This window comes from Mauremys reevesii, linkage group 6 (assembly GCF_016161935.1).
Source record: "Mauremys reevesii isolate NIE-2019 linkage group 6, ASM1616193v1, whole genome shotgun sequence".
NCBI classification, from domain to species: domain Eukaryota; kingdom Metazoa; phylum Chordata; order Testudines; family Geoemydidae; genus Mauremys; species Mauremys reevesii.
Window position 1 is genome coordinate 39,382,507 of NC_052628.1, and position 24,624 is coordinate 39,407,130.

At 40.4% G+C, this 24,624-nt stretch overlaps 1 protein-coding gene across 1 annotated transcript in view; it reads right to left on the minus strand.

Annotated features, from left to right (window-relative positions):
- The window catches only part of ADAMTS6 (ADAM metallopeptidase with thrombospondin type 1 motif 6), a 311,564-nt gene that overhangs the window by 265,237 nt on the left and 21,703 nt on the right, over nt 1–24,624 (minus strand). The window contains exons 4-7 of the mRNA XM_039545681.1: nt 18,916–19,084; nt 5,463–5,680; nt 4,795–4,878; nt 4,124–4,269 (exon numbers count right to left, since the gene is read on the minus strand). Of these exons, the coding sequence (XP_039401615.1) occupies nt 4,124–4,269; nt 4,795–4,878; nt 5,463–5,680; nt 18,916–19,084 (617 nt within the window). The remainder of the gene's footprint in view (nt 1–4,123; nt 4,270–4,794; nt 4,879–5,462; nt 5,681–18,915; nt 19,085–24,624) is intronic.

Genomic DNA, 24,624 nt, shown 5'->3' on the forward strand with positions numbered 1-24,624 from the left:
ATATGTAGTGTTTACTCTCACACAAGGGGTCCACTTAACTCAGTAGGATTATTGTGTATATAGAGTTGAAGGATTAAGCTATATATAAAATAATTATTTATAGAGATTTCAATCACTTTAATATTACAAACTTTCCAAATTTCTAGGCATGATAAGGTACTAATTGCAGGGACCACATCCGTGTCAACGTCATTCCAGCACTTTATTGAAGAAGTAACAATACAGTTTGTGAATGGGAAAAGAGAAACTGACTCTAACTCAATAATAAGAACAAACTTTTCTTAAATCCTTTATGGCTGTAACAAGTTATTCTCTTATTTAAAGCACTTTGTTTTTTGCAAAACACATTATATTTGTATTTACTTCTAAAAGACAAAATAAAGTCCAGAGATGGCATACTATCAATGGGATGTGAAATTTCATGCTCTTACTCTTTTAAAGAAACACTATCCCTTTAAGTGAATGAAGTTCCAAATGTTTCTCTGTTTAAAACATTTAAATTCTAGGGGCCAAATTCTGCCCTTTGGAGATACACACGTGCATCTCAATTTCCCCCTAGAACTCTCTTCTCCATAGGTTGTTCGATATGTGTTTTACTTGGTCTGCTGCCATACCAGGGAATAAAATTAATGGCTCTGGATCTTCCCTCCCAGCAGGAGGAGATTCATTCCCTGAACATTTTATTCAATCAGTCATATATGTTATTTGAAAAAACAGCTTTTCAGTACCTAGGTATAACAAGCTAATGGTCTCAGGCTATGAGTCTATACCTTACAGAAATTAGTGGGCTTGATTAAATATCCTTTTGTTTTGTTGAGAGAGAGAGAATATAACTTTTATTTTGTTTATTCTTCTCACACTGTGAGTGGTGATGCAAGTAGACCATTCAAGGGAGCAAGAGGACACTTCATGCCCCCATACTTTTCTGCACAGGTGACTAGGTCAAGCAACACTCTTGCACCTAATTTATGTGCTATAGAATTAATCATGGGGGGGGGCACAAAGAAGGGCTAAAAAATTTCCAGGAGGGTAAAGGTATGGATGGTTTCAAAATATCTCTTTTTGGGGGGGGGGCGGGGGAGGCTTTCAGGCTCATAGGAGGAAGAGATTTTTTGAAACGGAGAGGAAGTAGGGCCAAAAGCCCAACTCAGGCTGAAAGTATTAACTCAATCTGCCATAGCAAAAATAATCTGTAGTATAGTATATTGGGTATTTTAGCCTCTACAGTTTCATATTTGGAAGAGAAACTATGTAGAACTTGGTTCTTAGAGCCTCAGATGTGATATAGCAGCTGGGTCACAGGCAGACAAGAGGCTACCAGCAAGAGCATGCTGTATGTTTACGAAGATATGGGATCCAACTCATAGGAGGGAAAGAAACTGGATGGGTCTCTATGCTTTTTTGTTTTGCACAGAGATTCACAAAGCCTAGGCCCAGTACCACAGAGTTGACCCTACCAAGATGGAGATCATCTTGCTAAAATAGGATGATACCATTTGTGACACCAACAATGTTGTATTCAAGTCTAATGACTGTAGTTTGTCCTCAAAAGGCACACACACTGCTCCTGTGCACATTCAGAGATAAAATATGGACCTATACAAGTTTCCACATTATTTTTAATGTTCTTTTGTCAATAAAAAGAAAATTGCTAAGGCTCCATTTGGGTTTGCTAAAGTCAGTCACTTTATGGGAAGGAGAAGATTGATTATCCAAACAATACTACAGTATTAATCAACAGTAGACTTTATATAGAAAACTATCACCTCAGTATCCTAACATTATTAATATTTCTTTTTAAAGAATTCACTGCAACAATTACAGGATAAAATATTAGGATTTGGTATAGTCTCATACTAAAAATGACTAAGTGAACCATCCAATAAGGGACTGTGGTAGAGAAAACAGCCTTCATTTGTTTAACATTTTAGTTCAACCACAGATTTATCCTGTGCACAAAACCAACACAAACAAAATAACTTCAGAGTTTTCAAGTAAAGAGATAAAAGCAAGGAAATGTTGAATAATGGGCACAATTCTTTTACCAAATATTCCCATTATGTTTAAGTGAAATATGTTATGTAGGTTCAACCACTATTCTGAGACTCTGCAATAAGTGTACAGTATTAGCTACCTGCACTTAGCTACCATGACATTTATTTGAAAGAAAATAAACTGCTGAGCTATTTCAAAAAGAAAAAAAAAATCTTCAAACAGGGCTTCATGTCTTGTGTCCTCAGAGTCTCCACAACAGCATTGAGGAGGTACAGTTTTTGCTGCCAGGAAATACTCTTGCTGATCAGCATTCATTTCTGGCTATAGCATAAACACTAGCATCACTGATAGAAGCATGCCACGTCCCCAACACTGCCTACAGTAAGCAGACCATGCAAATCGTTTTTATCAATCTTTTTTTAATTGCTGTGAGAGAGGAAAAGGGAGGAGAGGATGCCTTACAGTCTCTCCTTTTCTATACCAGCTTGGTGCCATGCTCCAGGAGGGGGCTGATGTAACTGGGGACTTAAGCCTAATGTTTCAGCCTTAGCACTGTTTACTAAAATAAATCAGCATAAGTCAGGGATTTCAGGGTGAGCAAGGTCAAGTCCTTAATGTTATTTAGTGTAGATTTTGTGTGAGAATTTCATTTTTATAGTTTTATTAGATAGTTATAATCATTGAATGAAAAGAAGCACTCCCTCATGAAAGTATATAAAAACACTGGCTTTGAGACTATTTGTTTATACAACAGATAGAGACATACATATGTATATATAAATGGGACTACTCACATGTATAAAATTAAGCCTGCATATTAAGCATGTCTTTGCAGAATCAGTGCCTTAAAATGGAACATTATTAGATTCTAAATTTGTACTTTATTTAAGGATGCTTTCAAAGTGATTTTTACCCATTAGACCAAAGCAGTTCTTTCAAGGATATTGGAATGTATTTTGTCAGTCTAGCTACTACATGTGCTCGTTAATTGCATGTATTAAAAGTAATTTATGAAATATTGATGAAAAACACATTTTGCACTCAAAATGGTTACATACAAGAATCCAGTACCTCTAGTATGTTCTTTCATCGCTGTGTTACTGTAATTCGAAAACAGATGAAAGAATTTTTTCAAAAATATCATAGCTTTTATGCTCAAATTCCAACCAGGAGTGACTTTTGTCTTATAAATCTTGAGGGCATTATTCTACACTGATTCCATACCTAAAACCTCCATTAAAGTTTGACATGTTGCGTGAGTATAGAATATGCCCCTTGAAAAGGATATTTATAATAGAAACATTAACAATTCTTAGCTATATAGATCAATACTAGCATCACTGTTTTAATAGTTAGAAAAAAAAGAAAACTGCCCCTAAGAAACAGGTGCACACGAAATGCTATTTTAAGACAATCTATTTGTAGGGTACAATATTTGTTTACCTGTAACTACACAGAGAAAACCGTATTTAACAGGACTGAAAGATGACAGATTTAGCAGTGTTGAACCTGCACATAGAAATGGTAATATGTACAGCAGGACACCTTTACACATAAGTAGCCTTGGTATGAACACTAGAAATTTCACTTTCTTTTTTCTTTGTTAGATAGCACAGCAACAAATGCACAGCCAGATTTTCAGCTGGTGTAAATCTGCATAGCTCCATTGACTTCAGTGAAGTGACACTGATTTACACCAAGGATTTGGCAATAATATTTTACACTGAAAACATTATACAGTAGTAACAAAACAATTTTTTTCTCCTGCTTGCTGATCTTTTTCCCAGAATTTTTAGAATTTTTGTTCAACTATAAAAGTTTGAAACGACCAAGAAAATTCATCAGATCTACTTCAAGATTTTTTATGGGAGCAGTTACGAGAAGCACAGTTATTGAAGTTATTGAAATTGTAAGTACTATAAATTCTTAGACATTTTCTTTCCAATTTTTTAAAATCTATGTTTTAATGGTCTGATATATTTTCAAAGACAAGCAACATACTATCTTTTTACCCTCACAAGATTACCTACCCCTTAAATTACTTAAAATATAGGTTTTATACATAAGTAAATACAAGAAAACCATAGAAAGAAGATAAAATAAATACAAGACCTGCAATAAACCATACCTAGTAATAAGAACCGCATTATCGTGGTGAGCAATCCCATTTTCTGGAATGGTGTTTCCATCGCTTTGGTGGGAGAGAATGGATTTCTGCCACTTACAGAAGCTATCGAGGGACTTGTCTGCATGGTGGTTTATCTCCAAGTTTGGCTGCAATACAACATGCATACCAGAAATGTTCCAAACAAATTACTAAGGTCAGTTGTTAAGCCTTTTGAAGACTAAAATGGGACTATAATTAGAAGCAGTGGTTTCTAGGAATAATCTCTTCTTGCCAATTTTTATCTCTAAAATCTGACCCAGAGTTCAGTTAGTGTATTACTGAACAGGCATTCTTTCACTTCCAGCTTTAATAATGATTATGTCAATATAAAAATTTTAGATTATAAAAATATAGACATAGAAATAAAATTGTAATTGTAAGTCTCTACCACTGAAATCTCCAAAAGTAAGTTAAAGATATCTGTTATGTTAGGTAAATATTAAGACAATAAATGAGGCATATTCCTTGAAACTTTTCAATCTTCCTTAAAAATAGCGAAAGATTACAGATGAGGTTTTATACTCAAATATAGCCTTTCTAAACAATAATTAGGGGGATTCTATAATGGTACAGAGTGAAGTATGCTGTAGTTTACTGGTCTGAAGTTTAATGTAATTGCAGCTCAGTCTTACCTGATCTTCAGTGAGAACAATTAAACGAGTCACTATAATATTCACAACGTTTCCTAGACTGGAATCACGATAAAGTTTGGCAACCTGACCTCCAGAAAAGAAGAAAAGACACAAAGTCAGACAAGAAACACCATTCATTTGACATATGCTTAAAAATTAGTCTGTTGTCTCTTACTAAATATAATTTCATAATTTGAACACTTCTTACAAGCATCTAAAGAACTATTTCTAAGTCAGCCTTAATCTATTCAGTAAGATAAATCAATATTCCCTACACTATTTTCACTGCAAACACTTTATAGAATAAACTTGTTTCACAACTGAATAACTCATGACAAGAGATGTTCAGAGTGCTAGCTAAAGAAAAGAACCAACCAAAAGTGTAATCACTATAACTGATAATTAGAGGGTCAATGTATTTAAAATGAAACCCAAAGGCATTGAAACATGATTTAACAGTGATCATAATATTCTCCCTGACGGAGAAAAGACAATAGTATTGAACATCTTATTTATCTTCTAATACTAACATTTTACTATATATCACTTTTTGCAGGCTGATACATATTTTAAAGCATTGTTTACTTCAAATCAGAAAACCATATTGCATAATTGTACATCCTATAAAAAGTGTTAATTATATTAATATATAGAGGGGTCAAACTTACAATATTCATTACACTCAAAATGTAATGTTCAATGTCTTTGCGACCATGGTATCCCACCATCATTTTGTCAGCTACTACCAGCGTCTCCACAAAGCGTTCAATGCTTACTGATCTCTTCTGTCGACGATGACTACTTAGAGTGTTATTAATTGGAAGTGAAGTTGGAAAAGCAGATGTATCATTCATCCACCAAGGTTTACTACTTCTTGTGAGGTCTTCTAGGAATCAAAATAATTAACCACTTCAGATGGGTCACTAGTTAAACATGTTCAAATACAGCTGTTTTAAGTTGATATTATTATCTTAAAGCTTCTAAAATAACAAGAGTTTCTTGAAGGCAAGAAGAAATTAAATCTTTTCTATAAATATATAGTATATTTTACACTTTCATTAGCGAATATTTTTGCAGATTGAAAAGGAGCTAGATTTAATACAGAGAATTTTTTTTTAAATAAATATAAAGCAAGTTCTCTTGCTTTCATACATTGTTTCATACAGCTGCTGCTAACAATATCAGCTTGTTCTCTTAAAAGGCCTGATCCTGCAAAACTCTTATTGATATTCCCAGATACAAATTACATTATAACATGGAATTAAGGATTAATACATTTCAGTATTTAAATGGTAAAAACACTACAGGGATCTTGTAATTATCCCAAAAATAAGCACTACAAGCCTAGGAAATTCAGAGTTAAGGTTTAAAGTTTAAAGAAATCCAAACATATTAAGGCATGGTAATACACAGTTAAGGCATTCAAAAAACCTTAATTTTGCCCTGTAATGACATCATGCAATAACTGTACAATTAAGCTTAGTGCGTAATAGCGTCTGTTCTGACATTAAACTGATGTTTTAAAACATATTAAATAGTTTTCATTCAGGTGGGAGTTAACGGTCTGACTACATATCTTAATGGGCCTATTTTTAAATTAATTTTAACAATAAAATAAACTAAGGGATCCACAAAGGGATTCAGGTGACTAACTGGCATGCTAGGTGCCTCAGTCCAAAATTTAGATCTTCAAAACACCAGCTCAGCTGCCATATAACCCTGCAGACACCCAAGTTTAGTAAAGTCCCCAAGGTACCTAAATTTCTGCTGCCAGGCATATGCATAGCCACGTAAGTCCTAAGGCCCAAGCACATAGCTCACGCCCAAACCCCAGTGGGATCTTCAAGATAGGCACTGCCCCACCTAACTCACCTGTGGAGCCCAATCTGGTAAGTATGGTCAGAACACAGCCACTGAATCAGACCTTGTTCAAAACAGAGGGAGGAGGCGGCAGGAGTACCCCTACCAACAGTAGCCCAGTGGTTACAACACTCATCCAAGATACAAGAGAATCATGTTCAAATCCCTTTTCTGGCTACAATGGCATAGGAATTTGAACTCCAGTCTACTTCTCCCATTTAAATGCCCTAGTTACTGGCCTATGTGGTACTCTGGGGTGGGTTTTTCTCAGTTTCTGCCACTGAAGCTATTCCATTCTCTATAAATAATCAAATAGTCATTGAAACGGGGACTTGCATTTGGATCTTCCAAATTCCAGGTGGGCACCCAAACTATCGAGTCATTTTCTCTCTCTTTCTCTGAATGAATATTTAAGTATGTCATCCTCAACTACGGAACAGCGACTGGTATGTCACATCCATAATGAACAGTCCTTATTTTAAAAAGTAGCCCTGTGGGTTTGGGCTCAATTTAATAAAGTAAGCATATGCTTAACTTTAAGCATGTGCTTGAGTCTATTCTTCAGTTACTTCAAATCATTGGGTTTATTGATATCATTGTGACAAGTCTTAGGCATGGTTATAGTCATTCGTTAAAAAATCAGCTTCGGGTATTAAAGACTGCTGAATTTTCTATAACCAAAAAAAAGCATTTTCCTGTATTTCAATCACTGTTCAAGCAAATTAAAGTTTGTTTTAATTGATCAAAGATTTTAGTCTTACTGAAGCAGTGATTTAGGAATGTCTGGAATCTTGTCTGATACATTTTGCAATAAGATGGGGAAAAAAACCCTTTGTTTGGCCATATTCAAGTTGCATAAATTCATCAGTTTGAGGATTTTTGGTGCTTCTATAATATAAAAATTATTTTATAACCATGAAATGTAGACTAGGAATTTTTTTCTCTTTCATAAAAAGAGATATAAATAATTTGAAAATCATCTCGTGTGCACTTGTAAAAACCTTTTAAAGCAGGGTTTCTCAAACAGGGGTCGCCGCTTCTGTAGGGAAAGCCCCTGGCGGGCCATGCCGGTGTGTTTACCTGCCCTGTCTGCACGTCCGGCTGATCGTGGCTCCCACTGGCCACTGATCGCTGCTCCGGGCCAATGGGAGCTGCTGAAAGCGGCACGGCCCACCAGGGGCTTTCCCTACAGAAGCAGCAACGCTTGTTTGAGAAACCCTGCTTTAAAGAGTAAATAACAAACAATGTTTTGCACTCAAAGGTATGGCTTTCATACCAAGGTAACAAAGTACTTATAGTGACAGGGCTTCCTCTCTCCCTCGGTGGGTCCCACCCTTCCATTTAGCAGTGGGTTGGGGTATTCTTCTTTTCCCTCAGGATTTTTCCCACACCCCTGGGTTTACTGTCCACACCCTGCCAGAGCAGGATTCCTCCCAGCCTCCCTGATGGGCAGGGTTGCCAACTGTCTAATGGCACTGTGATGGTGCACTCCACATGTTTTATAAAAATATGCTTATGAATGTGAATATAATGTAACTGGAATATGTTTTATGCAAAAAGTCTCTTGTAAGGTATCATTACAAAGGTTATAACCTACTGAATATATTCCTCCTATTTGTATGTATGTATCATTCTTGTATCTGAAGCTAGAAATACAAAGTATAACTCTGAGATCCTATTGTAATTATAAAAAGTGTGGGCCATTAATGGTGGCTTAGAATCTTGATGGCTCCCATTGACTAGGACAATTGGTTGTGAATGGGTTGATTTACCTGAAAGCCTTCCTGTGTACATGTGGGCCAGCCTCCGGGTAATGAAAAATGAGGTCTCACAGGACATGTGACCATGTTACATGATGCTGGAATCCATCTTAAATTTGGTACTTTTCCATTTAGAAGGGAGGGTGGGGATCCAAAGAGACAAAAGATTCCTGCTTTGTGCCAAAGCTATGAAAGGGGGTGGAACAGAACAAAGGGGGCTGCCAGTCATGACAACACCCCTGCTTTCCACCTAAGATGTCTGCTGGAACTAACAAGGGCTCTGGGAGGGAGTTTGGGTGCAGGCTCCAGGCTGGGATTTGGGGGGCAGGAAAGGTTGAAGGGGGCAGCACTTACCTCAGGTGGCTCCTGAAAGCAACCAGCACATCCCTCTAGCAGCAGTTTCTAGGCAGGGGGGGCAGGGAGCTCCGTGCGCTGCCCTGCCCACGAGCGCCACCCCCGCAGCTCCAAATGGCTGCAGTTCCTGGCCAATGAGAGCTGTGGAGCCAGCACTCAGGGCACAGGCCGTGCACAGAGTCCCCGTGGCCACCCCTATGTCTAGGAGCTAGAGAGACATGCTGGCCGCTTCCCTGGAGCCAAACGGAGCTGGAAGCCTGCCTGCCCTGCAACAACCGGACTTTTAATGCCCCAGACAGCACTGCTGACCAGAGCCACCAGGGTCCCTTTTTGGCCAGATTTAGGCCAGGTGTTCCAGACAAAAACCAGACACCTGACAACCCTACTTGACACGTGTACACTTCCCTCACAACCACAGACTCATTACAAACAAGAGAACTGCATCATGCCAATTAGCTGGAGAAGAAGATCAATGATTGGCTAAGTAAATCTTGATGGTACAAAAGCACTAATGAAGAGTGATATGAGTTATTGACCTGGCCCTGTCTATTAATCTATAATAATTAATTCCAACCTAATGTAACCTATGCATAAAACTAATGACTTTTGACTCTATGTAAAGTTTGAAGAATCTATATTATTCTGTTATTAATATCATTTGGGACACAAAAAGGTCTGACAAGTACTAAATATATAAAAGAACAAATTTAAAATTAATTTTAACTCAAATTAAGAAATGTTATTGTAAATCCTTAGCATTTCAGTGCACAAAGAGTATGTGCTGTCAGTTTGGGAAGAATATTCTGCATTCTTCATACATAATGTAGATGGTGAATACCTGACTAAGTGCAAAACTTGACTAAATCTAATCGGTGGATTCATGATCTCCACAACATCTCCATAATAAAGGGCCAAATCTTGTTCACATTGAAATTGATGTGAGTTTTACTGTTGATTTCAGTGATAGCAGGAGCAGCCCCAGAATCACAAAAGTTCCATTTACTGAATGATATATTAGATTATTTTTTATAGAATGATGCAGCAGAGTATAAGCATTCATTAGCAAGTGTTGCTATTCAATTGAATAACACATGAGAAAGCATAAAGATTCTTTAAAAAAAAAATGTTCCATAGATACCACTTTTTCCCTAACTTTGACAAATACTTTAATAATGTTAATATCATTTTAAATGTGCAAGATAAGGACATATGAATGTGAGTTCCCCTCTCCCCTTCATTTTAGGCTAGACTATGTATATACAATCTGTTCTGGGTATGGGGATGCACATAGTTGTGCCATCCCAGGATTATATACTTGTCAATTTTCAAGTTTCAAACTTCAATTGTTTTTACAATCAGTGGATTCAATTCAAAAGTTTTGTTTTGTTTTTGCAATGAGAAAAGTGTACTCTTTTTCACTCTCTTATAACTCTAAAATTGCTGAAGGAATTTTGTTAAATTCTCAAAAAAAAACCCACAATAATTCACCTTCAAGCAAAAATATAATATAGAACATTTCAGCTAAAGGGGTGTGTATATTTAAAAATTATGAGTATGCAAAAATAGCAGGTTACAATGAAATCTGTTTTGCAACCTTAACAATACGGCATGCACTACTAGGCATCTGCTAAAAAAACATTTAAAAAATCTTTTCAACAAACTATGAAGCCAAGTGAAAATACCATGAAAGTAAATTTGCAATATGATCTTTGTTGCAAAGCTAATTATGGAAGACTTCAGCGTGCTGTCTATAGAACTCTTACATTAAGCTTGATTATAAACTGAGCCAAATTCTGCTCTGGCATAATGCAGTTTCACCTGTTTACCAATGCTTAATGTGGTCCTGCATTTGGAAAATGTTAGTTATATATATGACAGAGCAATAAAAATAGATAGAAAAATTGAGATAACTCTAAGGTCTTGATCCTGCTAGATGTTCAGCACTCCTGCAAAAACTTGAGTGCCCTCAACTCCTGGTGAAGTCAATGGAGCTGAGAGTGCCCAGAATTTCACAGGATGAAGCTCTTAATGATTTTAGCTATGTATTTAGGAGTATACAGGGGGGCCTGATCCAACCCTAAGTCAGTGGGTGCTTTGCCACTGTCTTCAATTGAGTAGGACAAGGCCCATAACGAGGAGTGAGGAACTGAATCAGTTTGGTGGGGACAGGATGTTTAAGAGATGAAATAGTATTATTCCTAACTCCCTTTTCCTGAAAAATAAAATAAATCTCATTTATGCTGCTCAAATTTTTGATATCATGACCTTTATACTGAAATAACAGAGTTATTCTGGATTTGCACTAGTGTAATTTAGAGCAGAAAAGTGGTCCTATTGTATATTGACTTTGTTCGTGAAACACTATTCTCACAACCAAACTCAGTTAATGTTGTGAGTGTATACACTTTAAAATGAAATGTTTATCAAACATTACAGTTAAAAAAACCAAAACTCTAAATATTCGTTAGAAACATGAATGAGACTTTTCTTTCTTAACTCTGCCCTAAATCCTTGTCTACATCACATCTAGGGGCCAGAGACAGAAATCTTTTTATTTTCCTCAAACGTTATTTTTCAATATAAGTCACAAACCCCTGATGATCCACCACCCCTACTGCATGTGATCCACCACTGAACAAAGACCAAACGGTTACTTACCTTACAATAATTGCTCTTCTTTGAGAGGTGCTGTGCGCATACACATTCCACTGTACATGTGCGTGCACTCAAGTCAGAGACTTTTGCCAACATTACCACTAGGTGGTGCATGTGCCACGTGCTCTCAGGCGAGGGCATAAAAAGTATGTGTCCACTGCCCATCTCTCCATTCTTTTGCACCACAGTAAATAATGTCCAAAGTAGCGGGGAAGGTGGGAGGGCAGCAGAATGTGTATGTGCACAACACATTTTGACAAACTTACTGTCAGGTTAAGTAATGGTTTTTTCTCCTGCAAGTGATTGTGCATATATACATTCCACTGATTATTCATCAGCACTTCCCTTACAGGTGGAGGGACTTCGGATCATCTGAACAGAGACTGTAACATTGACTTGGCATCATCACAAGAGGCTTGAGTGATGGCATAATGAGTTGGAAAAGTATGCACAGATGACTATGTCGCTGCCTTGCATATATCAGTTATTGAAACATTACTTGGGATAGCTGACGTCAAGAGCATAAGAACGGCCATACTGGATCAGACCAATGGTTCATCTAACCCAGTATCCTTTCTCTGACAGTGGCCAATGCCAGATGCTTCAGAGGAAATGAACAGAACAGGGCAATTATCTAGTGATCCACTGTCATCCAGTCCCAGCATCTGGAAGTCACAAGTTCAGGGATACCCTGAGCATGGATTGAGCCATTATATCTAATGGAGGAAAGACTTTAGCAACATCAGAACAGATTTTATTAGTCAGAGTTCCAATGTGAAATTCATTGAGATGACACTGACTAATCTTTAATCCTTTCAGCATAGTTTATAAACAGCCTGGAAGAAGACCTGAAGGCTCTAGCGTGGTCCTAGTAAAATGCCAGGGCTTTACAAAGATACAAGGTATGGAATGCTTCCGCAGCCTTAAACAAATAGGGCTTGGGGGAAAACACCACACAATTAGTTGTTTGATTTAAAGGAAAGACTGACACTACCTTAGGCATAAACTTAGGATGTGGCTGTGACAGGTTGGGACACAACTCCTCTTGGGAGCTGTCACCTGATGTGCCAAGACTACCTCTGCCCCTGCTTTCCCTGGCAGCTTGGGACCCCAGCACCCTGTCTTGCTGAGCAAGACACTCCCGTCTGCTCCAACAAAGACCCAGGGTCTGAATTACTTGCCTCAAAGCTGCAAGTTTACCTGAAAGCAGCTAACAGAAGTGTTCCTGTCTTTAACACTCAGATGCCCAACTCCCAATGGGGTCTAAACCCAAATAAATCTGTTTTACCCTGTATAAAGCTTACACAGGGTAAACTCATAAATTGTTTGCCCTCTATAATACTGATAGAGAGATATGCATGGCTGTTTGCTTCCCCAGGTATTAATATATACTCTGGGTCAATTAATAAGTAAAAAGTGATTTTATTAAATACAGAAAGTAGGATTTAAGTGGTTCCAAGTCATAACAGACAGAACAAAGTAAGTCGCCAAGCAAAATAAAATAAAACAAGCAAATCTATGTCTAATCAAACTGAATACAGATAATCTCACCCTCAGAGATGCTTCAGCAAGTTTTTTCCTCAGACTGGACACCTTCCAGGCCTGGGAACAATTCTTTCCCCTGGTACAGCTCTTGTTCCAGCTCAGGTGGTAGCTAGGGGATTCTTCATGATGGCTCCTCCTCTTTTCTTCTGTTCCACCCCTTTATACATCTTTTGCATAAGGCGGGAATCCTTTGTCCCTCTCTGGGTTCCCACCCCCTCCTTCTCAATGGAAAGACACCAGGTTAAAGATGGATTCCAGTTCAGGTGACATGATCACATGTCACTGCAAGACTTCATTGCCCACTTGCCAGCATACATGTATACAGGAAGACTTACAGGTAAAACACAGCCATCTGCAGACAATTGTCCTGGTTAATGGGAGTCATCAAGATTCCAAACCACCATTAATGGCCCACACTTTGCATAATTACAATAGGCCTCAGAGTTATATTTCATATTTCTAGTTTCAAGAGTGGTACATTTATACAAATAGGATAATCACACTCAGTAGATTATAAGCTTTGTAATGAGACCTTTTGCATGAAGCATATTACAGTTACATTACATTCACTCATTAGCATATTTTTATAAAACCATATAGACTGCAACGTCACAGTGGCATAGGGGATACTTTGTCCTTATAAAAGACCATGAAAGAAGGATCAGCCAAGAGTTCTGAAACCCCCCTTGCAGAAGTGATTGCCACCAAACATGCCATCTTCATGGATGATACAGGTAATGAAGATGTAGCCGTAAGATCAAAGGGTAGTCATAACAGTTTGGAGAGAACTAGATTTAAATCTAATGCAGGCACAGGAGCAGACAAAGGAGGGTAAACATCAATGAGACCCTTCTAAAAAAAACAAAAACAAAAACAAGAGGATGAGAGAAACTGGAAAATCTGTCTAGCAGTGGATGTAATGCAGAAATAGAAACTGTATGAACTCCTACAGAAGGATTTGAAAGACCTAACAGTTTCAGGTGCAGAAGATAGTCCAGCACATGTGAAATCCCTGTGTGAAGGAGTGATAACCTGTGAGACTGCACACAAATGGAAAACTTCTTCCACTTTCTGTGTATATGGCTCTAGTAGACTCATTTCTGCTGCCCACTGTAGGGTGACCAGCATAGGCATGCGCACGGGGTGTGCCGGGTGTGCCCAGGCACACCCTAATGCAGGGGTGGGAAAATGGCCCCAGTCTCCCAGCGCGGCAAGCCACGGGGTTCGTGCTCCCGGGCAGGAGTGCCCGGCCGAGCGCAGCAAGCCGCCGGCCCCTCCCCCGCCTTCCCCCTTCCACTGGAGCCATGCTGCCATGCACACAGTGCTCTGGGGGCTGGGACTGCATGCTCCTGAAGGGCAGTGTTTGGCTCCGTGGGGAGGCAGACACGCTCCCCACTCATCCAGAGCCATGCTGCTGCTGCGTGCACAGCATTCTGAGGGGCGGGGCTGCCCGCTCCCACGGGGCAGCGTGTCTGGCTCTGCGTGGAGCAGAACATGCTGCTAGGAGCCTCGTAGTAAGAGGTCCGGGCTGGGAGGGTTGGATAAGGGGTGGGAGCAGTCAGGGGACAAGGAACAGGGTGGATTGGATAGGGGGTGGGATCCCGGGGTGGTGGTTAGGGGCTGGAGGGGTCTCTGGAGGGGGCAGTCAGGGAGCAGGAGGGTTGGAGGGGGCATGGGAGTCCCCGGGTCGGTCAGGGGGCGGGGGGTGGATAGAAGTCAGGGCACTCAGGGGACAGGGCGCAAGGAGGGCCCGGGGGGGGGAGTTAGGGTGGGGGGTCTCTGGAGGGGCTGGTCAGGGGACAAGGAGCGGCGGGGGTGGATGAGTTGGGCGTTCTGGGGCGGGCCTGTCAGGAGGCAGGAGTGTGGAGAGGGGTTGGGGCAGGCAAGGAGCAGGGGTGGTTGTATGGGTCAGGAGTTCTGGGGATCCTGTCAGGGGGCGGGGAGCGGTTGGATAGGCATGGGAGTCCCCGGGGTCTGGCTGGGGACGGGGGTGTGCATAAGGGTCGGGGCAGTCAGGGGACAGGTAGGGGGCAGGGTCCTAGGGGGGCAGTCAGGGGACAAGGAACAGGGAGGCTTAGATAGGGGGTGGGGTCCTGGGGGGCAGTTGGGGCAGAGGTCCCAGAAGGGGGTAGTCAGGGGACCAGGAGCGGGGGAGTTGGGAGTTCTGAGGGGGACAGGAAGTAGGAGGGAGTGGATGGGGCATGGTGGGGCTAGGGCATGGCGGGGGCGGGGCTAGGGCAGGGCTCTCTGGGTGCACACCCTAATTAAATGTGCTGCGCACGCCTATGGTGACCAGACATCCCGATATTATCGGGACAGTCAAGATTTTAGGGGACTTGTCCCACCTCCTGACCTTACATCGGTCGGGACGCTCTTTTGTCCCGATATCAGGGACCGTCCGGACCGCAGCCGCTGCTCATCGCTTTCTGGGGCAGCTCCCGGCACCCGCCCGCCGGCAGGAGTGCCATGTGCTGCAGGGGCCGGGCTTGCAGGCACCGGAAGCGGGCAGAGAGACCTCCGCCCCCACTATATCAGCAAACGTTTCTACAGTAGACCTGGTCCTGGGATTTGGAAGTGGAGAAAGGATGAAAAAAAGAGATCTTGTCAGAGGTCCTGAGGAAGTTTGGGGGTTTGACAATTGGGGGGTCAAAGGTTTAATAATTGTCATGGAAGGTGTTGGTAGGATTTTGGTAGCTGAGATGAGGATGTCAAAAAAGATGTGGCAGCTGACAGAAGAGGGTTTGACAGTTGTGGGCAGGAGGAGGAGTGGAGTGGGCAGAGTGGAAGACCCACACATCTGGGAGAAATGTGGAGAATATGTCGGGGAAGGAACTTGGGACAAGGAGGTTCCAAGGCAGTGAGGGGGAAGTAGAGAGGAATCTGTTGCAGGTGATGGTTTGCATGGGGGGGAGGGGGTAATGAATGGGAGGGGCTTGAGGGTTAGAAGGATTTGAAAGCTGTGGGTAGTATATGGACACTTTTAAGAGAGTGCAGGGACACATTTTATAGGACTGCAAGCTCTCAATGTATACATTTGATGAACTGTGTGTGTGATGATCACCTTTTAGAATATCCCCACCCCAGGCTGGTCATCTCACCTCCCCTCAGTTGTCACGGATGACTATTGGGGAATAGTTAATTTATCTTTCTCCCAATGTGGTGTCCTCAGGAGGTGCTGATATGTCTTCCCTGCTCTGGGGCTGTGATAAGTGAAGATGGGGGGAGCTCCTTTTTATGGACACCCAGCCAGCCAGTAGCTATAAAATCCCTCTTAGCAGCTGTTCCCTAATTGCTCTACCTATAAAAGGTTAAAAAGTCTCACTGCTATGTATAGGTAAAAGGAAGTGGAGTGGGCACCTGGCCAAAAGAGCCAATGGGAAGACTAGAACTTTTTAAAATTGAAACAAGACTCCCCTTTTGTCTGTTGTTCTCTGGGGAGAGGCAGACAGGGCTGCAGTTATGCTGTAAGAAGCTTTGGGCCAGATATGAAAAATCATCAGTATCATACCTAGAAACTACTCATCTAAAACCCCAGATATGTATGTAGATTAGGAAATGTCGCGATTAGGTTTATCCTTTTTATTTCTTTATGGCTTGTGGGATCCTCTGTGCTAACCTCAAATGCTTTTGTTTTGCTTTTAACCTTTAAGCTGAACCTCAAGAAAACTATTCTTGATGCTTAATCCTTGTAAAAGCAACAAAGAATCCTGTGGCACCTTATAGACTAACAGACGTTTTGCATTCACCTGCACGTCCACCAATGTAATATATGCCATCATATGCCCCTCTGCTATGTACATCGGCCAAACTGGACAGTCTCTAAGGAAAAGGATAAATGGACACAAATCAGATATTAGGAATGGCAATATACAAAAACCTGTAGGAGAACACTTCAACCTCCCTGGCCACACAATAGCAGATCTTAAGGTGGCCATCCTGCAGCAAAAGAACTTCAGGACCAGACTTCAAAGAGAAACTGCTGAGCTCCAGTTCATCTGCAAATTTGACACCATCAGCTCAGGATTAAACAAAGACTGTGAATGGCTTGCCAACTACAGAACCAGTTTCTCCTCTCTTAGTTTTCACTCAATTGCTAGAACAGGGCCTCATCCTCCCTGATTGAACTAACCTCGTTATCTCTAGCTTGCTTCTTGCTTGCATATATAAACCTGCCCCTGGAAATTTCCACCACTTGCATCCGAAGAAGTGGGTATTCACCCACGAAAGCTCATGCTGCAAAACGTCTGTTAGTCTATAAGGTGCCACAGGATTCTTTGTTGCTTTTACAGATCCAGACTAACACGGCTACCCCTCTGATACTTAATCCTTGTAGTTACTCTTTTAAAATCTAGCAATAGCCTGAGTTTCCAGATGTATGTTGTTCTTTTTTAAAAAAATAAAATTTATCTTTTTTAAGAACATGATTGGATTTCTGTATCTTAAGAGGTTTGTGCACATGTTGTTTAATTAGCTGGTGGCAACAGCTGATTTCCTTTTTTTTCCTTTCTCCTTCTTTTCTTTTCTTCTCCGGGGGGGTAGGGGGTGTGTGAAAGGGCTTGAAGTTACCCCACAGGAAGGAATTCCCAAGTGCGCCTTCCTGGGTTCTCAAGGGGGTTTTGCACTTCGGTGGTGGCAGTATCTACCAATCCAAGGTCAGAGAAAAGCTGTAACCTTAGAAGTTTAATACAAGCCCGGAGTGGCAAGTATTAATTTTTAGAATCCTTGCAGGCCCCCACCTTCTACACTCAAAGTGCAGAGTGGGGAATTAGCCGTGATAAGGACTATAATCATGGGGGGAAAAGCAGTAACCTACATTCCATGATCCTTTCATTAAAGGAATTGAAGGGTGCTGTTACCCATGCAGAGGAAGAACACAATTAACTGAACTACTCAGGAAAGCTCTTCTCCAAGCATGGGCCTTTGTGTTGTAATCTCAGTCAGATGGTGCCAGCAAGTTACAGTCTCCAACAATAGCAGCCAACAGAGATTACGTCAATAATGAATTTGTTACCTTTTTTAATTTTGAAATTAATATTTACCAAACCTGTCCTATGCACAGATCTTACTGAGGACTAATGCCCAAGATTAAAGCGAACTTTTAAGAACAAACACATCTTAAGATGTACATAAACAATAAAAGGTTAGACCATTTGTCAAAGATGTAAAAAATATTTTTTTAGTTCCATAAATCTAAAACAGCTTGCTAGATTTACTCTAAACTGGCCTAAAAAAAGTTATCTTTTGGCCTCGGTCTAAGCAGCGAACATTGAGGACAATAGAAGAGTTTTCAGAAAGTTTAAAGTGGATGGAAAATTGGGCTGTGAATGGAAACATCTTTCAACCAAAACTATGATGTCACTCCCGTGACAGCCATAATTAAATCACCTATGCAACTATTTTGGGAGTAACCTTAACAAACTGAATCAATAATCAGTATCAAAGGGTATCAAAGAAAAAATTGGTGACTTCCAGCTCATTTCCAAATATGTTATTAATCATAACATCAACACACATTTATCATGTGTCAAGTTTTCTCAAATGAGATACACAACACTTACTAAACATTCAGCTGTAATACTTAGTCACTCAAGTTGTGCCTTCCAGTCAGAGATGAGGTACACTTACAGCACACTGTGAGGAAGCCTGCACTCATCACTACCACAGTACTCAATACAGGAATAAAATAAGACTTACTCCCAGTGCCTTAGCCTTCAAAGACACTACATTCTTGACTTGAATCTGAAAAAAATGCAAAGCTACTTTTCAAAGCAGTGAACAGCATCATCCAAGAGGAGAGTTCCTAACGCTAAACTCACTATAATAAAACCCTATTATATACTGTACATGGAACCAATGCAGAAACAATATAAAGGTATTTTTAGTTTTAAATCTTAAATGACACTTTTTTTAAAAGAGTGAAAGCATAATTGATGTTCATGCTTATTACCTGAGACGCCACAATGAGCATGATCATAGAGATGTCGTTGGTGCATGGCAGACTTCTTGTAAATGACATGGGGACGACCACTTTCATAACTAAAATGATTGGAATTTTCAGTTATATTCCTTAAAGGCTCAATGAAATACTCTTCATCTTCTGTAGCAATAACGCCATGCTTAAAGGAGAATAAGAAGACAAACAAAAACAACTAGTTACTGTTTCTCTGCAAATATCCTTCATTATAAGACAACATACTAAACAGAGCAAACACCAGCTTTCCTCCCACTGAACTCACAGTAAAATCCCCACTGACTTCCATGGGAGAAGGAGTGGGCTCTTATTAGCAACACAAAGAGAAAATGAAGAAAAAAATACTGCCTTGCTTCCTCAATTCTTTCCCACCATTTTTGGCCAGATGTAGTAAGACAGCAAGAGACATTTTTGGTGTGTGACAATCAGCCTTTTTTTCCCTTATGAAACAATCTATTGACAAAGATGTTCCAGAATTATATGATTCATATCCATTAAAAATGATGCCAAGCCAAAATGGCCTTGTTCAAAGAGTGAACACAGTGTCTCTCTATGATGGCATACCGAGAGATGTTTTAATGCCATACATTGCATCAAAAGAGAAAACTTACATAACAGATTTATTTTAGGCAAATATTATTCAAAGAAACCACTGTGTTTTGTATCCAAATGCTGAATTCTAACACTATATTGCACTTCTTTAGGCTTGAATTAATAACATTCATTAATTTACACTATTTATGGGGTACTTTTTAAATATACATTTTTACCTCAGAATTGCACTACAGATCTTAGGCAGATCATGATTGTAGCAGATTATTCACTAGTTTGGATTCTCCCCAGGAACTGATAATTTTTTCAAATTTTACAATGCAAGAGAGAAGACCTTTTATTCTTCATTACTTCCATGTTTGCAATCTCAGATTCTCATGAAAGGGGAAGTGGTTAAGGAAGGAAAGGAGACATGTTAGGCCAACTCCACAAATTCCTACATGCCTTAATATGTGGATTTTCAGTCATTAAAACTGAATTTAGAAGAAATAACTCCAGCTTTGGAGCTCCTTTGTATGTGGAAACACTAGGGAATTGTCTTGTAGACATAATTCCACACTATATCTGCCAATCTGAAGATTCCAGTCCCTAGTCAACACCTAAAGGCTTTGGAGTTGATGACAATCTTTACAATACGAGAGAGAGAGGTACTGAACAGCAAGAGGATTGGGAAGCAGGAAGTTTCAAATTCTAACCCTGGTTCTGTGGTCTTGGGCAAGTCACTTAGGAATTGATGCTATTTACATTAAAGGCATTATAAAGACTATGTTGAAGTCAACCAGAGTTAGACATAGTTTTAAATAGTCCATTTGGTATGTCTACACTGAAGGAAAAAGAACCACACTGCAGCTAGTCTCAGAGGTTGGGTCTACAGACTTGGGCTTGAGGGGCTTGCACTACGGTGCTAAAAATAGCAGTATAAACATTCCCGCTTAGGCTGGATGTTGGATTCTGAGACCCACCCACCAGGTGTCTGCAGACCTTGTCTCTGAGACTCACTGCCACGGGTTTTATTTTGCAGTGTAGACATGGTCTGACTATTTAACTGAGCATACTCAGCATCTCCCAGGTGGTGCTCAGCACCTCTACTTTCAAAAATTAGCACATACGCTATTGTGTCTCGGCAGGCTGTGTAACGTGCATGCAGCAAGATTGTAAGGAGTCATTTTACAAGACTGTAACGTTCACCTAATGACTTATAGAAACTGCCAGATGTACCACATCCATATTTCAGTAGTTTGTATATAGCTTGTGAAGTGCTGTGGGACACTTTGGAAAGGAAGGTGCTTTATATTTGTACCTTATACATTTATTTTCAAAGAATGAGAGCACATATCCTAAACTGCACACACAGCTTTCAGTTGCCTTTTCCTACATGGAAAACGTTACCGTAAATGCGCCTCTTCTACAATAGTTTTCACTATGTGTTCACTAAACTGAATTACTTCACAAAAGAAATAACATCTGGGCTCAAATTTAGCCAGCATATGCTGGTACCGGACATCTTCCATATGGCCTTCTTGTTGTTCCGCATCTAAGTTTTCATTTAAAATAAAAATGAAGGGCTAAATTCACAAAAGGGGCTCAAGCACCTAACTACCTCTTTAGGCACCTAAGTACAACATTTAGGTGCCACTGGCACTCACAACCCCCCCCCCTGCCCCCCCCCCACACACACACTCAGCTATTACCTACCTTAAAGTCACTGTGTTTCCACCAATAAAAATCCCTGCAACATTTCTGCCAGTGGGCATGTGCAAAGCCACCAAAATCCTGACATTGCCAAGCTGCTCAGCATCTAATGCTCATCTAAGCTCAAGCAGGATTCATAAGCTAGATGTTCCCCTTCCTGTCTTGGCTGTTGGGCCAATCCAGCAGGCATGCTCTGAGTGTGCCTAATCCACACCAGACAGAGAGGAGGAGATGGTGACCAGTCCTTATATACAGCAGGCCAATAGTTAGAGCACTCATCCAAGATTGTGGAAGATCCAGGTTCAAATCTCTCTTCCCCCCAATTCTAAAGAAGGACTTAAACCCAGATCTTTCAGCTGCATGCCCTAACCACAGGGCTATAGCCTCATTCTCACTCACTAACTGCTCCAAAGACTATTGAAGTATGTCATACAAAATGATACAGGAGCAACTGAAAGAGACCCATTCAAGAATATCCTTCTATAGCCCAGTGGTTGAGGGGGGAAGCCCTGACCTAGGAGGTAGAAGACTTAAGTTCTACCTCCTTAAGTTTGACTTTTAATCTGGTCAAAGCGGCATTTCAGGATTCCAGCATCCGAGATGAGTGCTCTAATCACTACGGTAGTGGATATATGCAGGGCAGCAGCAGCTCCTCCTCACTTTTTCTTTAGAAAGCACTGACCTGGCTTAGGTGCCTAACTCTAGGTGAAGGTTCATGACTAGGCATCCCAAGCAGAGACAGATGCCTCACTTCCTTTGAAGGGTGGGGCTTAAGCAACACCCCTCCCCTCAGCATTTCCTATTGGCTATCTTAGGCAGCTCCCCATTCAGCATGCTGGCTTCTGTGAATCCCTGTTTTAGGCACCAACACATAATGCAGGCAGCTTAGGAGCCTAAGCTGAGGTTGTGAATTCCACTAGGCAGCAGGTTGCCTAAAGGTTAGATGCCTACATCCCTCATATAAATCTAGCCCTAAAGCCTGGTGTACACTTAAAATTTAGGTTGACATACCCCTGACAGACATAGCTATGTCAAGCTAACCTCCGGTGTAGATGCAGCTATGTCTCTGGAAGAATGCCTCCATTGACCTATCTACTGTCTTTCGGGGAGGCAGTGTTCCTACACTGATGGAAAAACCCCTTCTGTCAGAGTAGGCTGTATCTATACTATGGGGTTATGCCAGCATAGCTACGGTGACACATCTATGCCAGTATAGTCCACATAATGTATGAACTGAGTCTCTAGCTGTTATATGGTTGCTGAGATAGCCTCAAAACGATGACCCTAGCGTAACAGATGAAGTGACATCTGCCTGTGTTTACAGAACCTAAATCTGAGAGGCAAGATCTGTTCCATTCATTTCAAATATTAATGATAACACTTCAAATTTCAACATTAATTCACTGCTCAGTACATGTAAGAAAAGAGAGAGAAAATAAATACTACAAAGATCAGCAATCTACTATGAGTAAAAACCCATGGCACCACCAGTGAGTATTGCCATACTTTTCTACCTCAAATCAAGAAATTCAACAGTAGGTATCTGGCCTAGCCTGTACATAAGTTGCACTGGTTTAACTAAAGTTTAGTTTTTAAAGTGATTTTGTTAAAACAAGGACAAAAACTCTGCGTCTATATATCACGTTAAGCCTGGTGTATATCATTTAGCTTGCATCAATACATTTATATATGCAAACTAAACAGTTATAACCAGTTTGATTCAGGTGTACCCACACAAGGGGTTTGCAGTGATTTAACTAAATTGATTTTGAAACATATTTTAGATAAACCAATGCAACCTCTGTACATAGTCATTGATTATATCAACAAAAATACAGAACAATTATGATCTTTACAATATTAGAAAGTATATGCATTTAGAAATATTTCCAGTTTGTACACCTTCAGTGTTTTTTGGCTAATGAATTCTAGGAATTGTGCTATTACATCTGAAGTGAAACTTTAAAGCACACTTTGGGCCTGCCCTTCCACTCCTTAGTCTGGCAAAACTTGCACTGACAGCAATAAGAAGCTTCTTTGAATAAGGAGTGTGAGATTGAACTGACCATTAAGTAATTAACCTTTTTTATGTTTTTTAATTAATTTTTCATTTTGTGTTTTCTATTCTATTTCTATTCTACATAGGTTTTTATACCATACTCCTTTATCCCGATATAACGTGACCCGATATAACATGAATTCAGATATAATGCAGTAAAGCAGCGCTCCGTGGGGGGTGGGGCTGCGCGCTCTGGCGGATCAAAGCAAGTTCAATATAACACAGTTTCACCTATAACGCGGTAAGATTTTTTGGCTCCCAAGGACAGCGTTATATCGGGGTAGAGGTGTATTCATCACCAAAGAATCTGAGTGCCTTCCAGTAATGTACTAAGCAAAATGACTACGCATATGTCACATGTTTGTTCTCTCATCCTCACCCCAGAAAGAAAAGCATATGGAATGAGGACACTTGTTTTGGTAGGGTGTATTTTTGTTTGCTTGAATATATACAGTACATGAGTTAAACCTCAAGGTCCAAAACACGAGTAAAGATCATCACAATGTAAAAGTATCAGAGGAGTAGCCGTGTTAGTCTGGATCTGTAAAAGCAACAAAGAATCCTGTGGCACCTTATAGACTAACAGACGTTTTGCAGCATGAGCTTTCGTGGGTGAATACCCACTTCTTCGGATGCAAGACGAAGAAGTGGGTATTCACCCACGAAAGCTCATGCTGCAAAACGTCTGTTAGTCTATAAGGTGCCACAGGATTCTTTGTTGCTTTCACAATGTAAAAGTGACCTCTAAGAAATTTAATAAATAGTTAATCAAGGTAGTTCTATAATTGATGGAACATCATCACCATAGCATTATTCTTAAGCATCATTTGGAGGAAGAGATGGTGATCTGGAGAGGGACTGGCACAATGTGGAATCTAAACAAGGCCATTTTTATAGACTCAATGTCCTGCTTACATTGGTTTGGGGGGAGGCAGCCAGCATATATTTCTTAAGGGTATGTCTACATTAGCCACCGGATCGGCGGGCAGCGATCAATCCAACGGAGATCAATTTATTGTGTCTAGTCTAAACACAATAAATCAACCCCCGAGCGCTCTCCCGTCGACTCCTGTACTCCAGCGCCGCGAGAGGCACAGCAGAGTCAACGAGGGAGCGGCAGCAGTCAACTCACTGCGGTGAAGACACCACGGTAAGTCGATCTAAGTATGTTGACTTCAGCTACGTTATTCACATAGCTGAAGTTGCGTAACTTAGATTGATCTCCCTCCCCCCCCAGTGTAGACCAGGGCTAAGCTGATGGAACTTTGTTAAAATTTTTTGCAGATCACCATTAATAAACTTAATTTATGGCTTGCAATTAAAGCTGTCTAATGGAAAAGAAATATAATTTTACTAATAAAATAGTTTTTCTTAGGGTTTCA